General features: G+C 44.5%; 1 protein-coding gene across 1 annotated transcript in view; it reads right to left on the bottom strand.

Moving 5' to 3' along the window:
* EPG5 (ectopic P-granules 5 autophagy tethering factor) overlaps positions 1-17,261 on the bottom strand; it is a 125,107-nt gene that overhangs the window by 43,860 nt on the left and 63,986 nt on the right. The window contains exons 21-27 of the mRNA XM_070938968.1: positions 16,285-16,404; positions 14,189-14,355; positions 12,672-12,899; positions 10,490-10,613; positions 7,564-7,708; positions 4,553-4,724; positions 484-646 (exon numbers count right to left, since the gene is read on the bottom strand). Coding sequence (XP_070795069.1) covers positions 484-646; positions 4,553-4,724; positions 7,564-7,708; positions 10,490-10,613; positions 12,672-12,899; positions 14,189-14,355; positions 16,285-16,404 — 1,119 coding nt within the window. The remainder of the gene's footprint in view (positions 1-483; positions 647-4,552; positions 4,725-7,563; positions 7,709-10,489; positions 10,614-12,671; positions 12,900-14,188; positions 14,356-16,284; positions 16,405-17,261) is intronic.

Below are 17,261 nucleotides of genomic sequence, written 5' to 3'. Positions count from 1 at the left end.
TCTGTGGGCACGCAAGCCGTTGTCCCAGCATAGCTCTGCTGTGCATGTGCGCGTGCGTCCCACCAGCCAGCTGGTTTTCAGGTCTCTGCCATGCATGCGTGGGGAGGCAGGGAGCACACAGGAGACAGGCATGCATGCGTGGGGCGCATATGGGGTGGTCGTACGTGCCTGCCGGTGGTCGCACGCACATTCATGGGGTGCACACGTGCGCACTTTGGGCGCTTAGTGCCGAAAAGGTTAGCCATCACTGCATTGGAGCAACGGGCGATGGCTTGCATGCCCGGAGAGATGGTTCTGCGTGCCACTTCCAGCACGCGTCCCATAGGTTTGCCATCACGGCTCTAGCCCAATGATTGCAGAAATTGCAGGACCCCATGCAAAAATAAAACAAAACGAACCCTGTGATCTACAGAATAGGCAGACATTAGAGGGAGAGCAGGCTGATACCCTCAAAGAGGAAGAGGCGGGCACTTCTGTTCTAACCTGGATTGTTACATGAGCCGCTCCGTGGCAACTTTTACCAGATCCACCCCGACATTCCAGGTGAAGAGTAACCTGTTCTTCTCGGTTGGTATAAAGTTTTGGCAGAGTGTCCAGGATTTCGCTACTGAAAGCCACTTGCTGGGATTCCCGAAGTGCTGCCAGTCTAAAATTGAACAACAACCATTCATGCAGTTGAGAGACAAGGACGTTGTGTACATCAAGGAAAATATTAGTCCAGGCAAACGAAGGAGACTGAAGTAGGAGGTCTCTCTTTTGAGAAACGTGGGATGGTGTTCTGTCCCAGCTACGGACCCCAAAGAACGCAGCACACACAAAGTCTGTACAAAATTTAATTTACTAAAATAACTCAGTCTTTTTTCAAACAAAAGCTGTTAATAAACTTTCTTAATAGCCTACAAGAAACCAAAGATAAAGTAATCACAATCTTACTATGGTTGGTAGAAAGCCCAGAAGCAATTTGCAGAGAATCCAGACGCAAAGTAGAGTGAACTAAAGTTGTTCCGTACAAATTGCTTCAGTCGGCGTTCCTCCTTAAATAGCCTAAGGGAGTGGCCAATTAGCCCCAAGCCTTACTCTTGAGGAGACCTCCTCCTGAGGAGCCACTCCTGCCTTTTGGCAGCTCTGCGCGCCCATGCATCGAGAAGAGGCTCCTCTTCTTTGTCCTCTTCACTTGAAGGAGCTTCTGGAGGTTCTGAAGGCCCTGGCTGAATCCCTGCCTCTGGCACCACATCTTCTCCAGCCTCCTCATTGTCTGACTCGAGTGCCAGCTGCACAGGCTGCTGGTGCAGCATCACACCAGCCTCCTCGTTGTCAGAATCAGCTACAATCTGCACAGGCTGCTGACAGGCCACAACAGATGGACAATCTTTGAAACCATTGTACCCATTTGGAATTTGAAACCTGGGGGAAGGCTTCCCTTCAGGTTGCACTGTGCTTGTGATCCAATTCAGTGGTGGGATCCTCCCGGTTTTAACAACCGGTTTGGTGATCGTGCGTGTGCGCAGTTTGAAGAAATTTTCACTTCCGCGTTTCTTCGGAGGAGAAACACAGCTGAGACGCGGCAATCTGCTCTGCCGCGCGAATCAGCTGAGAAGATAAAGGTAGGAAAATAGCGCAGGCAGGTGGGCCCATCTGATCATTGTGGCGAACTGGTTCTCTCCCAGCTGATCGTCGGAGCTACCAGTTTGCCCGAACCGGTTCGAACGGGTAGAATCCCACCCCTGATCTGATTCAAAAGCGGCACTTCAGAGATTGCAGGCGTGTTGAATGCAGCTCCTGTCTAGATCTTATTAAAGCAGCCCTGTCTTTTTTCTAGGATTATATGACTGCCATCAAAAGCTTCTCACTGTAACATGGGCTCTATGATAGGCCTGTCTAATCATAAAACATTCACTGTCCAGTAGACACTCAGGAATTCCTGAGTGCTTTACAGAGTCCCACTTTATCTAAACCTGGTCAAAAGAAAGAAGGTGAAGACAATTTCACATAGTAACAGTGTATCCTGTTTCCCCTAAAATAAGACAACCCCCGATAATAAGCCCAATCAGGCTTTTACGCGCATGGGCTAAAATAGGCCCCTCCCTGAAAATAAGCCCTCCCCAAAAATATTTAAACGCATGTGCAGCCGATCCCCGCCATTTCCTCTGGTTATGGTTAGGGAGGCAGAGCTGGAAATCAGGTAAGACGGCAAGAGGAGCCCCGTCTTGCTCCACGCACCCCAAAGAAATAAGACATCCCCAAAAATAAGGCCAAGCACTTATTTCGAGGTTCAAAAAAAAATATAAGACAGGGTCTTATTTTCGGGGAAACACGGTAACGGTGTTACAGAGTTGGAAGGGACCTTGGAGGTCTTCTAGTCCAGCCCCCTACTCAAGCAGGAGACCTTCCCCCATTCCAGACAAGTGGCTGTCCAGTCTCTTCTGAAAAACCTCCACTGTTGGAGCACCCACAATCTCTGGAGACAAAAGAACAATTCATCAGTGGAACAACTTGCCTCCAGAGGCTGTGGATGCTCCATCACTGGACGTTTTTAAGAAGATATTGGACAACCATTTGTCTGGAATCCACTGATTAATTGTTCTTACTGTCAGGAAATTTCTCCTTCTAGGCTAAATCTCTTTTTAATTTCAACCATTTCTTCTTCTCCTGCATTCAGGTGCTTTGGAGAATAGGTCGACACCCTACCCCACCCCCAATTGATCAGGAATCTTCTGGGTGATGAAGTAAACAATTTAGCAAACATATAAATATGATTGTCAAAGTGTCTTCAGGGTTCCCTCCAGGGGTGGGTTCTAAATTTTTTTACTACCGGTTCTGTGGGCGTGGCTTATTTTGTAGGTGTGGCTTGGAGTCATGTGACTAGGTGGGCGTGGCTAGCTGGTCAGAGTCATTTCTGGAAGGTCCTCGCACTTACAACCAGTCCTCGCACTTACGATCCGACTTATTTGTTTGCTTTTAACACTGATCAGCTGTAGGGCGGCCCTTTGAAGCCCCGCGGCAAGAGTTTAAACAGTTTTTTTCCCTCTAATCATCAGCTGGGACTCAGGAGGCAGCAATAGATTGGGGGGTGGGACCAAATAAAAGGTAAGAATAACGTGGGGGAGGGTGGGGGGGGGGAGAACCGGTTCGGTGACGTCATATCGTCACAGCTACCGGCTCGGCCGAACCGGACAGAACCGGGAGGAACCCACCTCTGACTTTGAGTTTATTCAGCTGAATAAACACATATAGCTTATCGAGGCAAATACTGTGACTCTGTCTTTATTTCTATCGGAGCCACATCAGAGACCGCCAAAACACCAGTCCTCTTCTGTGACAACCCCTCAAATATTGGAAGATTGCTGTCAAATCACCCCGAGCTCGATTGGATGTACTTAAAGGACACCATAGCTAATAACTGAAATGTTTTTAATGGTTTACGGTAGTGTGTGTACAAACGATTAAGTGATGATTTGGAATAATACAGGGGGAAAGCTATATGATTAGAGGATAATAGTTACAATATTTTTAAATTCAACTAAGGTTTGTTTTTTCTTCTGGTTCACATATAAATGAAAAAGATATCTATATAATCAACTGATTTATATTAAAATGTTGAATTGTATTAGTTAAGGAGCCTGGTGGCGCAGCAGGCTAATAGCCTGTTATTAACATTCAGCTGCCTGCAATTACTGCTGGTTCGAATCTCGCCAGGCTCAAGGTTGACTCAGCCTTCCATCCTTTCTAAGGTAGGTGAAATGAGGACCCAGATTATGGGGGCAATAAGCTGACTTTGTATAAATATACAAAAGGATGAAGGCTATTGCTTAACTCATTGTAAGCCGCCCTGAGTCTCCGGAGAAGGGCGGCATATAAATCAAATTAAAATAAAATAAAAAATAAAATAAATGTATGTTATAAAATAAATGGGTTTATTATTAATATAAGAATTAAATAACTGTAACACCACATAATTAATTAATTAATTTGATGATGGATATAAAAATTAGATGATAATGGGAAGGGGTTTAATATAGAATAGAAGGGAAAATGGAATTTGGTCAAAATTAGAGATGAAAATGAAGGGTAATATTGGTACAAAATAGATGAAAATAAATATTATGGCAAAAAAGGAGGTATAGAAATTGTAATTTTAGTTGAAAGGACTAAAAATTGTTTAAATTTGTTAACCAGTCAAATACTCTGTTCAGCAAAAAGACAGGTGAAACTCGAAAAATTAGAATATCGTGCAAAAGTTCATTTATTACAGTAATGCAACTTAAAAGGTGAAACTAATATACGAGATAGACTCATTACATGCAAAGCGAGATAGTTCAAGCCTTGATTTGTCATAATTTTGATGATTATGGCTTACAGCTCATGAAAACCCCAAATTCACAATCTCAGAAAATTAGAATATTACATGAAAACATGTACATTGTATGTTTGTGTGTGTGTTTGTGTAAAAAATAAAAAAAAACTTTACAAAAAAAAAAAGGACACCATAGCTAAACGCAGTTCAGAAGAGAGAAAACCACACACAGCAAAAGAGAAAAAGAAAAATTCTTACTTGGCATGCTGTTGAAAGGTCCTGAGGTTAGCGCAAGTCAATTGTTTGGCTTCGTGCTGGTTTACCAAGCTAGCTGGAGAAATTACAGGCACAGGAGCTTTCATTGGCTGAAGAGACAGAGGGGGCTGGGGCGCATCGTATTTCTTCAAGCTGCTGATAATCCTCTCCTTAGCTGGTGGGGGAAAAATGGAAAAGATGTGAAGCATTCACCACCAATTATTGCTTTCTTGGATGATGAATATATTTGGGAGGTGTCTGTCTTTCAGGTGGCCGAGCATCTTAATAACCTGCAACCAACAATAATCTGGAATCTTAATAGAATAGAATAGAATAGAATAGAATAGAATAGAATAGAATAGAATAGAATAGAATAGAATAGAATAGAATAGAATAGAATAGCAGAGTTGGAAGGACCTTGGAGGTCTTCTAGTCCAACCCCCTTAGGCAGGAATCCCTACACCACTTCAGACAAATGGTTATCTAATCTCTCCTTAAAAATTTCCAGCGTTGGAGCATTCACAACTTCTACAGGCAAGTTGTTCCACTGATTAATTGTTCCAACTGTCAGGAAATTTCTCCTTAGTTCTAAATTGCTTCTCTCCTTGATTAGTTTCCACCCATTGCTTCTTGTCCTGCCCTCAGGTGCTTTGGAGAATAGCTTGACTCCCTCTTCTTTGTGGCAGCCCCTGAGATATTGGAACACTGCTATCATGTCTCCCCTAGTCCTTCTCTTCATCAAACTAGACATGCCCAGTTCCTGCAACCGTTCTTCATATGTTTTAGCCTCCAGTCCCCCAATCATCTTTGTTGCTCTTCTCTGCACTCTTTCCAGAGTCTCCACATCTTTTTTATATTGTGGCAACCAAAACTGGATACGATATTCCAAGTGTGGCCATGGACTCCAAGGAATGTCCATGGAGATTCTCAGTTATTGAGGTCAGGGTTGAGTCCACATTCAACCATCTTCACATTCTGGACAGAGAGGATCAGTGGTTTGAAAGAAGGGTCAAAGAGGCCATCTACATTAAGACTGAACAGCCCTCCCTCAAAAAAGGGGGAGGGATATGCCACCATCCCATCTCCTGTTTACAACATGGTCCTTTGAGCAGTCCCTAGAAGGTTCCACCCCCATTTGCACTATTCAGGTGATCCTGAGGCCACAGATAAAGTTTCAAGTGGCCTCAATGGCTCTCAGAAAGAATGCCGACGACCAAATGACAGCAAAGAATACAAATTTGATTAATAAATAAATAAATCCATTCTATACCATTCATTGTCAGAACTGAAGAAGCTTCTTGGATGAGAAGCAAAACATCTTCAAGTAAAAACAAAGCCCAGTTGCCTTTTTAAAAAAGCACTTTTGGGACAATAGTCTGGAACAGTGTTTATCAACCTTGGGCATTTAAAGATGGGTAGACCTCAATTGCCGGCTGGGGAATTCTGGGAGTTGAAGTCCTCCCGTCTTAAAATGGCCAAGGTTGAAAACAGAGGTTATTATTACCAAATGAAAAAGTTGAATCAGAAATCACATTGTTCCCCACAAACAACAGGCCATCTAATTTATCAGTGCAGCAACATTTGAATCTAATACTAATGCATATGCACCAAGACAGATTCCTTGTGTGTCCAATCACACTTGGCCAATAAAGAATTCAATTCTATTCTATTCTATTCTATTCTATTCTATTCTATTCCATTCCATTCCATTCCATTCCATTCCATTCCATTCCATTCCATTCCATTAATTCTATTCCATTCCATTCCATTCCATTCCATTCCATTCCATTCCATTCCATTCCATTAATTCTATTCTATTCTATTCTATTCTATTCTATTCTATTCTATTCTATTCTATTCCATTCCATTCCATTCCATTCCATTCCATTCCATTCCATTAATTCTATTCTATTCTATTCTATTCTATTCTATTCTATTCTATTCTATTCTATTCTATTCTATTCTATTCTATTCTATTCTATTCCATTCCATTCCATTCCATTCCATTCCAAATTCTTATTCTTATTCTTATTCTTATTCTTATTCTTATTCTTATTCTTATTCTATTCTATTCTATTCTATTCTATTCTATTCTATTCTATTCTATTCCCTATTCCCTATTCCCTATTCCCTATTCCTATTCCTATCTTACCCTACCCTACCCTACTCTACTTTCCTGGAGGGTGATCTGACAAACATGTAATAAAAGTGGGCTATAATAATCACGATGCGGGCCACGTGCCCCAAAGCTCTTTTGCAAAGCCTTCAAGAACCGACAACACCAAATACATGACTTTCGATTATTATTTGAAGGGTCATCTTTTCCCAGTTACGTCTATCTGATCCACCGCAGCAGGAAGGCAGGGAGGAAAGTATAAATGTACAAGCTCCCATGTTTTCCAAATAATAGAAACGTTATCATCCTATCTAGGACCAGGCTATTTAAAGGACCAGTTACATGTACCCAACTCACCAGAGCAGAGAGGCAGGGTATGTTAAGGGTCTCCTCTCTTAAGCTCCATCTACAATAGTGGCCAAAATTGTGGAAACCTTTGGGAAAAGTGTATTTTCTAAAACTAGCTAATAGGACCACTTTTTTGGGGGAGTAGTACCATAAAATTATATATCAATGGAAAGATAATTTAATCAGGAATGTAATGCAATCACTTTGATGAAGGATTTGCCATTAGAATAGCAGTTACAGTATAAAGAAGGAAAGTGAAAAAATGAGATATACAAAAACTATCACCATAGAAAAAACAAGATATACAAAAATGATCCCCATGTCAGTTAATACTTCGTTGGGTCACCTTTAGCATGAATTATGGCCTTACAACATCTTCCCATGGAGCGAACCAAGTCTTTTAGTTCTGCAGATGTTATTACCTTTATTGAGGCTTTATTTCCGTAAGCCACCTGGAATCGCCAAAAGCGAGTTGGGTAGCCAAATAAATTTTATGAATGAATGGATGAATGAATGAATGAATGAACGAACAAATGAACGAATGAAATACCTAACAAAGGATCCGTAAAGTCTGTCTGCACTGGAGAAGCACTGGAGGCAGGAAGGGGTCCCACTCTGACTCGGAACCAGAGGTCTAAGGCTTCCTGGAATTCACACTGAATCTGCTGAACGTTGACAAATTCCATCCAGAGATCCTTCAAGCCAGCGGCAGGGAAGACACAGCAGGAAACACCAGTAAGGAAGACCAGAGATTATTATTGCCAGCAAGATCGATTAAAGCACTCACTTTAACCCAGTGATGAAATCTAAAATTTGTTACTACCGGTTCTGTGGGCGTGGCTTGGTGTGGGGGGGGGAGGTAATGTGACTGGGTGGGCATGGCCAATTTTATTTTATTTTTTTTACTTTTAAAACCATTTTTTCTACAACCTCTTCGGCAAGAGGTTGAAAATGGCCTGAAAAAGACCCAAAAACGGCCAGAAAATGGCCCAGAAAATGGGCTGAAAGCCAGCCTGCTTTTGGGGCATTTTTGGGCTGTTTTCAGGCCGTTTTGGGGGGCATTTTCAGGCTGTTTTTCAGAAAATGGCCTGAAAAAGGCCCCAAAATGGCCAGAAAATGACCCAGAAAATGGCCCAGAAAATGGCCCAGAAAATGGCCCGAAAGCCAGCCTGCTTTTTGGGCGTTTTTTAGGCTGTTTTCAGGCCGTTTTCTGGTGCTCCGGCACCCACGAAGACCAGCTGGCCGGCCAGAAACCAGAAGAGCAGCGGGCGACAGTGCACGTGCCCACAGAAAGGGCTCTACGTGCCACCTGTGGCACACTTGCCATAGGTTCACCATCACGGTTCTACGGTCTCAACATCTTTTTTGTATCATTGTGACCAGAACTGTCCTGCCCCAGCTACGAACCCCAAAGAACGCAGCACACACAAAGTCCGTACAAACCTTAGTTTACTAATTAAAGACTACTAATGAGCCTTCTTAGTAGTTGTTCGAACACAAGTACAGTTTAAATCAGTCTTTTCTGAACAAGGGCTGTTAATTTAACTTCATTAACAGCAGACAAGGATTCAGAGAATAATAACTCAGTTCTGAGGTACAGTATTTCAGATAATTGTAATCTTACTGTGGTCGGCAGAATGCCCAGAAGCAATTTGCAGGAAAACTGACAAGAGAGAAACAAGAGCCGAATCAAACGTTTCTGGAATTAAGATGCGAAGGTATGTGAACTAAGTTGTTCCCTGCAAATTGCTTCAGTCAGCATTCTTCCTTAAATAGGCTAAGGGAGTGGCCAATTAGCCCCAGGCCTTATTCTCGAGGAGACCTCTTCCTGAGGAGCCACTCCTGCCTTTAGGCAGCTCTGCGCACCCGTGCATTGAGAAGAGGCTCCTCCTCTTCATCCTCTTCACTTATGGGAGCTTCTGGAGGTTCTGAAGGCCCTGGCTGAATCCCCACCTCTGGCACCACATCTTCTCCAGCCTCATTGTCTGACTCGAGCACTAGCTGCACAGGCTGCTGGCGCAGCACACCAGCCTCCTCGCTGTCCAAATCAGCTACTAACTGCACAAGCCGCTGACGGGACACAACAAGAACTGTATGCAGAACTCCAAGTGTGGTATTCCAAGGTAGGTTTCAGAGGTGCCCCAAAGAGGTATGAAATACAACACTTACAACACTCCGTTTAGTGAATGTTCGAAATTACAACGGCACTGGGAAAAAAGTGACTTATGACCATTTTGAGAAATGACCCTTATGACCGTTGCAACATCCCCACGGTCACGTGGTCAAAATGCAGACGCTTGGCAACTGAGTCGTATTTAGGACGGTCGCGGTGTCCCAAGATCACGTGATCTCCTTTTGTGAGAAGCAAAGACAATGGGGAAGCCAGATTCATTTAACAACCGTGTGACTAACTTAACAACTGCAGTGATTCACTTAACAATTATGGCAAGGAAGGTCGTAAAAATGGGGCCAAACTCAACAAATGTTCCGCTTAGCAACAGAAATTTTAGATTCAATTGTGGTCGTAAAGTCTACAGGACTGCCTGTAATGAATCATCCTTTCACAGCCTAAACCCCATGATACAGGGGTGGGTTCTAAATTTTTTTACTACTGGTTCTGTGGGCGTGGCTTATTTTGTGGGCGTGGCTTGGAGGTCATGTGACTAGGTGGGCATGGCTAGCTGGTCAGAGTCATTTGTGGAAGGTCCTCGCACTTATGACCAGTCCTCGCACTTACGACCTGACTCATTTGTTTGCTTTTAACACTGATCAGCTGTAGGGCGGCCCTTTGAAGCCCCGCGGCAAGAGTTTAAACAGTTCTTTTCCCTCTAGTCATCAGCTGGGACTCAGGAGGCAGCAATAGATTGGGGGCGGGACCAAATAAAAGGTAAGAATAACGTGGGGGGTGGGGGGGTGAGAGGGCGGGGGGGGGAGAACCGGTTCGGTGACGTCATATCGTCACCGCTACCGGCTCGGCCGTACCGGACCGAACCGGGAGGAACTCACCACTGCCGTGATGGTGACCCTATGGCATGCGTGCCACAGGTGGCACACAGAGCCCTCTCTGCGGGCACGCCAGCCATCTCCCCAGTCCAGCTCCACCGTGCATGCACGCACACTACCCACCAGCCAGCTGGTCTTTGGGTCTCTGCCGTGCATGCACAGAAGGTAGGGGACATGCGCGTGCATGCACGGGGGCTGCTTGCATTGCATTTTGGGGGTTTGAGCATGCGCCCCCCCTCCCCTATTTTGTGCCTGGAAGGCTACTGCACCAACCTGGAAGCCCAAACGGGGCAGGGGGCAGGGGGCATGCGCGTAGGGTAGGGTGTGCTTGCACGGGGCGGGGCCCGTGCATGGGGGGCGCTCGCATTGCATTTTGGGGGTTAGTGCATTTGCGCACACGTGCGCTTTTGGCACTCGGCACCAGAAAGGTTAACCATCACTGGCCTAAACCCAACTGATCCGTACTTTTTTACCTGCTGGTTCTGCATGATCTTGGCAAGCCGATGCCCATCGTATTGCTTGGGCAAAGAGGGAATATAGGTGTCTCCTTTCTGAAACCTTTCTTCTTCCAGCCACAGAACAAAGGTGGAAAAAAGCCTGAAAAGAATATCCAATACAGAAGGTTTGAAGCAGAAGCTCGCTTTTTGGCTGTTACGTAACGCACACAAGCATCTTCAGATGGTATTTATGCAGCTCAAAATAAATACAAAAGGACCAAGCTAAATCCCAATTGCTTTCCAAGTATGGCATCTCCAGTTTCATAAATTATCTGAGCATCAATCAAGAAGCCAAGATGGCAGGGTGGATAAAAATTGATGGTTAGTTTTTTTCAAAAAAAAAAAAGAAATCGGATTTTTAAAAATTCAAATCGGATTTTTTTTTTATTTAAATCAGTTTTGTTTTGTTTTTTATGAAATCTATCTTAATGAGCCGAGGTGGCGCAGTGGTTAGAGTGCTGTGCTGCAGCTACTTCAGCTGACTGCTAGTTCAACAGATCAGCGGATCAAATCTCACCGGCTCAAGGTTGACTCAGCCTTCCATCCTTCCGAGGTGAGTACAATGACGACCCAGATTGTTGGGGGCAATATGCTATTTAGTATACTGTCTTTGGTGTAAGCCGCCCAGAGTCCTCGGAGAGTGGGCGGCATAGAAATATGAATAATAAAATAATAAATAAAATAATAATAAGGATATCTGCAAGAGGGACCTAAAGGCCCTGAGAATGGACATTAACGACTGGGAAACCTTCACCTCCGATCGTTCAGCTTGGAGGCTAAAGACACAGCACGGCCTTCTCCAATTCGAAGAGACGCTTGTTCGGCAGGCTGAGGCAAAGAGGCAGTCCCGGAACCAGCAAAATCTGGGGGCTGGGCAGGGGACCAAATGTATCTGCCCTCAGTGTGGAAGGGATTGCCACTCTCGAATTGGCCTTTTTAGTCAAACCAGATGCTGTTTTAGGACCTCTTTCCAGAGCACGATACCATAGTCTCTTGAGACTGAAGGATGCCAATGAATGATATCTTAATAAAATGCTTTTGGAGTAAAAATCTACCTAAAGATAGTTTTCTATTGAAGATACATTAATAATTTAGTTTATTCAGCGTGAAATGGAGCTTAGTTATGTAGCATGAGGCTGTAGATTCTGCAATATTTACATTTTGGGTCAACTCATTCAATGAATCCAAGCTCTGCAAGCTAAATAGGAAACCTTCATTTTTGTTTGCCAATAACAACATTAAAACTTCTAAGCTAGCAGCAAGAATGAGTCCTTATGTTTAAAGAGCGCCTGTCGTTTCAGATCCATCATGGCAGCACCTGTTAGCGGGTATCCACTCACCTGCTGCCCGCCACGTCCCTCACCTTGTTATCTCACTGCTGCATCACCAGCCGTCCCATTAAAGTGAATGGGACTGTCGGTGAGTCAATGGCTGGTCAGAGGAGGAGCCGCTGCGGAGCTGCTACAGCCACTACAGAGATGACAGTTGCTCTTTAAAAATTATGATTTAAAACAAGTTGTTTTAAATCAAATCCATCCTGCAAGAAGGTCCTCAGAAGCCTGATAGGGGTTCCTCAAACAAGCAGGTTGGGCTTGTCCACAATGGAATCACTTCATCCTCAAGGCTTAGCACACTTAGCTCCACTTCTAGGCCACCACACTACTCAGTCTCTCTCTATATATATGATCTGGTAATATTTGTATCCTTTGTCCTGATTTTTTTAAAAAAAATCCACGATACTGGTAAAGCCTTGGTAGTACAGTGGTCTAAAGCACCCTGTTATTAACACAGCTGCCTGCAATTACTGCAGGTTCGAATCTTACCAGGCTCAAGGTTGACTCAGCCTTCCATCCTTTCTAAGGTAGGTAAATTGAGGACCCAGTTTGTGGGGGCAATAAGCTGACTTTGTATAAAATATACAAAAGTATGAAGGCTATTGCTTAACGCATTGTAAGCCGCCCTGAGTCTTCGGAGAAGGGCGGCATATAAATCAAATTTAAAAAAAAAAAAAATTAAAAAAGGCTACATTGGCTTGGGACAATTCAGAACAGATCTTGGGGGATCTCCACCCAACCTCCATGCATCCATGGATCTTGGACTCCCCATGTTAGCAGAGCTCCTTGGGGAAACACTGAGCCTGAAGGCCATCTGAAGTTACCTGACCAGGTTCTTGTGAAGCTCTAGGAAAGTCACATAATTAGCCTTGCTGAAGCCTTTCGCTGTTGGTTTTTCACTTCCACCGGCTGGGCTGTCCAACTGGAGCATTTTGCTAGCTGAATGGTGGAAGTCAGTGGCCTCAATCAGATGCTGTTTCAGGTCGTTCAACAGGCTGAGGTGAGCAGGACTCTGGAAAAACTTCTTCCCGATGCAGCCGTCTTTGGGTAGCCTTAAAAAGCAGAAATCTTGTCGTTTATAAGCAACACAAACCAACTGATTTTAGCGGTGTGTATCGTATTTTTTGGACTATAAGACGCACTCCACCCCCCCCCCAAAAAAAGGAGGGTAGAAATGTCTGTGCGTCTTATAGACCAAATATAGGCCCATTTTTGGCCTCCCGAACCCACCGCACATCCTGTTTTCGCCCTCCCTGGCCCCCAGAAGCACTCTGCAGGCAAAAAAACGGGGCAGTTTTTGGCAAAAACGGGACACCCGGAGTGCTTCTGGGGGCCCGGGAGGGCGAAAACAGGATGTACAGAGGCCAAAAACTGTTTTGTTTTGTTTTTCTGTTTTCCTCCTCTAAATCTAGGTGCGCCTTATAGTCCGAAAAATACGGTAGTTAACGGTGTGCTTCTGCGGCTTTTCTTTCCCATTCTTACAAACATTTTTTAAAAAAAAACCAAACTATATATTTTAAAGGCCTTCTTTGAAATTTTCACCACAGTTGGGGGGGTTCTCTAGGACATATGGGCCTATATGGAGACCTTTCCCACATTTATTTTATTTAGATTTCTGTATCCTGTCTTTGTTATTTTGATAAATAACTCAAGGCAGCAAAAATAATCTAATGCATCTTCCCTCTATTTTCCCTGCAACAACACTATCGTGTGAGTTGGGCTGAGAGAGAGGGACTAGTCCAAACTCACCCAGCTGGCATTCATGGTTTAAGTGGGACTAGAACTCACAATCTCCTGGTGACTGGACTAAAGTCACCTAGCTGGAGTTTGTGCCTAAGGCAAGATTAGAACTCACAATCTCCTGGTAACTGGACGAAAGTCATACAGCTGGCTTTGATGCCTAGAGCAGGACTAGAACTCACAGTCTCCTAGTGATTGGCCTAAAGTCATACAGCTGGCTTTGATGCCTAAGGCAGAACTAATGACTGGCCTAAAGTCACCTAGCTGGATTTTGTGCTTAGGGCAGGACTAGAACTCCCATCTCCTGGTGACCGACCCAAAGTCATCCAGCCAGCTTTGATGCCTAAGATGGAACTAGAACTCCCAGTCTCCTGGTGACTGACCCAAAGTTATACAGCTGGCTTTGATGGCTAAGGCAGGACTAGAACTCCCAGTCTCCTGGTTTCTATCCCGAAGCTTTAACTACTAGATCAAACTGGCTCATATAATCTGCACTCTCTTGAAACTAGAAGACTAGCCCATTTGAACAGGGGGCTTTCGGCATTCAAAACAACTCACACAATTCAACAAAATCTCCCATCGTTAACCAATGATCACTCACCCATCCTGCAATCCCGGGCGCTGCAAATAGAGAAGGAAGAATTTTTGGCAAATAAGAGGAAGGAGAGGGTGATCCACTGGAGTGCTTAGGGCTTGGTGAGCCCATCGGTAAATCAGCAGCCGCTGGAGAGAAGGCACGATCGGCAGCTTCAGATGGGCCTGAGCTTTCTGTGGGTAGGAGGGAGGGAAGGAAAAAAGAAGGAAGGTGGGAGGGAGGGAGGGAGGGAGGGAGGGAGGAAAGAAGGGAGGGGGGAGGATGGAGGGACAAGAGGGTGTGAGAGGGTAAGGAAAGAAGGGAGGGAGGAAGAAATTGAGAGCGGGAGGGAAGGAGGGACAATAGAGAGGGTGGGAGAGAGGGGAAGGGAGGGAGGGAGGAATTGAGGGAGGGAGGACAATAGGGAGGGTGGGAGAGGGGAAGGAAAGGAGGGAGGGAGGAAGAAATGAGGGAGGGAGGATGAGGGAGGGACAATAGAGAGGGTGGGAGAGAGAGGAAGAAAGAAAGGGAGGAAGGAATTGAGGGAGGGAGGAAGGAAGAAATGAGGGAGGGAGGGACAATAGGGAGGGTGGGAGGAGAAGGAAGGAAGGAAGGAAGGAAGGAAGGAAGGAAGGAAGGAAGGAAGGAAGGAGGAAGGGAGGGAGGGAGGGAGGGAGGAAAGAAGGGAGGGAGGGAGGAGGGACAAGAGGGTGTGAGAGGGGAAGGAAAGGAGGGAGGGAGGAAGAAATTGAGAGCGGGAGGGAAGGAGGGACAATAGGGAGGGTGGGAGAGGGGAAGGAAAGGAGGGAGGGAGGAAGAAATTAGGGAAGGAGGAAGAAATGAGGGAGGAAGGGACAATAGGGAGGGTGTGAGGGGGAAGGAAGGAAGGAAGGAAGGAAGGAAGGAAGGAAGGAAGGAAGGAAGGAAGGAATTGAGGGAGGGAGGGAGGGAGGGAGGGAAGGAGGGAGGAAGGAAGGAAGGAAGGAAGGAAGGAAGGAAGGAAGGAAGGAAGGAAGGGTCAGATAGTCTCCAGTAATTGATGCATTCATTTTTATATAACATTTGACTCCCACAGCTTCACTGTTCGGAAGCCTTGCCAAAACAGACATACAGTACAATTATTTAAAAATGTTTACCTGTTTGGTAGAAATCTAAGTTCTGCCAAAAAGTATTGGAATCAGATATGTTTGTTTTGAGTCAGAAAAATGTATTAAAAATGAAAGTAAAGTTGAAACGAGAAGCTTTTCTTTCAGGTAACACGGATAAGCGGATTGAAAGAAAACATAGGATGTTATTTCCATACGTGACCCTAGCCTCAGGAGACTTTTATATGCACAGAGGTGGAAAGGAATACAAATTGCTTAACGCACTGTAAGCCGCCCTGAGTCTCCGGAGAAGGGCAGCATATAAATCAAATAAAAAAAAAAAAATTCCCACAACTGAAGAATGGATTTTGAAATTAATGGAATTGGCAGAGAAGCCAAAACTCACTACTTCAGTGGAAGACACGCTTAGTTTTGTTTCCATTTGGAGACCCCGTTTGGGCTTCTTGTTTGAGAAAGATTTTTTTTTTTAAATTTGATTTATATGCTGCCCTTCTCCGGAGACTCAGGGCGGCTTACAATGTGCTAAGCTTCATCCTTTTGTATATTTATACAAAGTCAGCTTATTGCCCCCACAAACGGGTCCTCAATTTACCTACCTTAGAAAGGATGGAAGGCTGAGTCAACCTTGAGCCTTGGTGAGATTCGAACCTGCAGTAACTGCAGGCAGCTGGTCTTAATAACCAGCTTAATAACAGGGTGCCTTAGACCACTGTACTACCAAGGCTCTATTTTTAAAAAGCAGTTTTGATTTGAGGATTTGACTTGCTAGTAAGGAATGGGTTTTGCAGAGCGCTGCAAAGCCCATTCCTTACCAGCATTGATGATGTTATCTAGTTGGGTAATAAAACGTCTGAAAGAAAACAACCAAGCTCAGAGAGCACCAAGGATCCCTCATTTCAACCCTGAGCTAGAAGTGTTCTCTTTTATCGATATCTCACATTCGTCAGGTGGTGGGCCAGGGAAGCCACCGTTCTGAGAGATGTTACTATATAAATAAAGAATAACTTTCTGATTTACCTTCAGAGCCTGGTCTGGTGAAACGGAATTGGTAACCAACTCCCTCACTACAACTCTACGGAGCTGAGAATCCTCTTCAAATATGGACTCCATATTCAGGACACTCCAGGCAAACCAAACCTATAAATTACAAAGCAACACTTGTCTATTTATTTATTTTAAAATAATTTCTTTTGCTGCCTTAATGGCTTCGGGCAGCTTATAAGGACGAAAGCCCAATAGAAACAACAAAAAAGCAATTAACTCCCACCACTCAACTCCAGTAACAACAATCAAAGGAGCCCCTTGACGAACTCCATCCCATTCTTTTACATATATATATATATATATATATATATATATATATATATATATATATATATATATATATATATATATATATATATATACACACACATGCATACATACATACATACATACATACATACATACATACATATATGTAGGTCTTTGGTTATTTGGGTCTTCTCCCACGTAAAATTGGAAGTGTCTTGGCGACGTTTCGACGAAGTCTCATTCGTCATCTTCAGGCTGGTGTTCTCGGCTTCATGCTTCCAGGAGCAATGTGAGATCGCAGCTGTCTCTTCCTTTTAACTGCTAGTGGGGGTGTGAGCTGATTGGGTGGGAACTTGGCTGTGTTCTGATTGGGTGGAGGTGTGTTCTGATTGGTTAGGGGCTTGGCTGTGCTCTGATTGGATGGGGGGTTGGTTGTGCTCTGATTGGCTGGGGGTGTGTTCTGTTTGGGTGGGGGCTTGGTTGTGCTCAGCTTAGTCTGAGTTGCAGGGGGATTTGAGCTGGTGAGCTGCGTTGTTGTTGTTTGGCTTTGTGTTTGTGGCCGTGCGAGCTCTTCATGGTGGGTGTCAGTCTGCTTCATGTATGGATTGGAGGGGTTTAAAGTGGCTAATGATGCAGCTGCGGTCTGGCTTCTGGTCCTTGGTCGTGGCTCATTATCAGTGTGGGTTTGAGTCTGCTTTCTG

The sequence above is a fragment of the Pituophis catenifer genome, unplaced genomic scaffold (genome assembly GCF_029215685.1).
Source record: "Pituophis catenifer annectens isolate HBS135680 unplaced genomic scaffold, rPitCat1.0.hap2 SCAF_2, whole genome shotgun sequence".
NCBI classification, from domain to species: domain Eukaryota; kingdom Metazoa; phylum Chordata; class Lepidosauria; order Squamata; family Colubridae; genus Pituophis; species Pituophis catenifer.
This window is presented reverse-complemented; position numbering and strand designations above follow the sequence as displayed.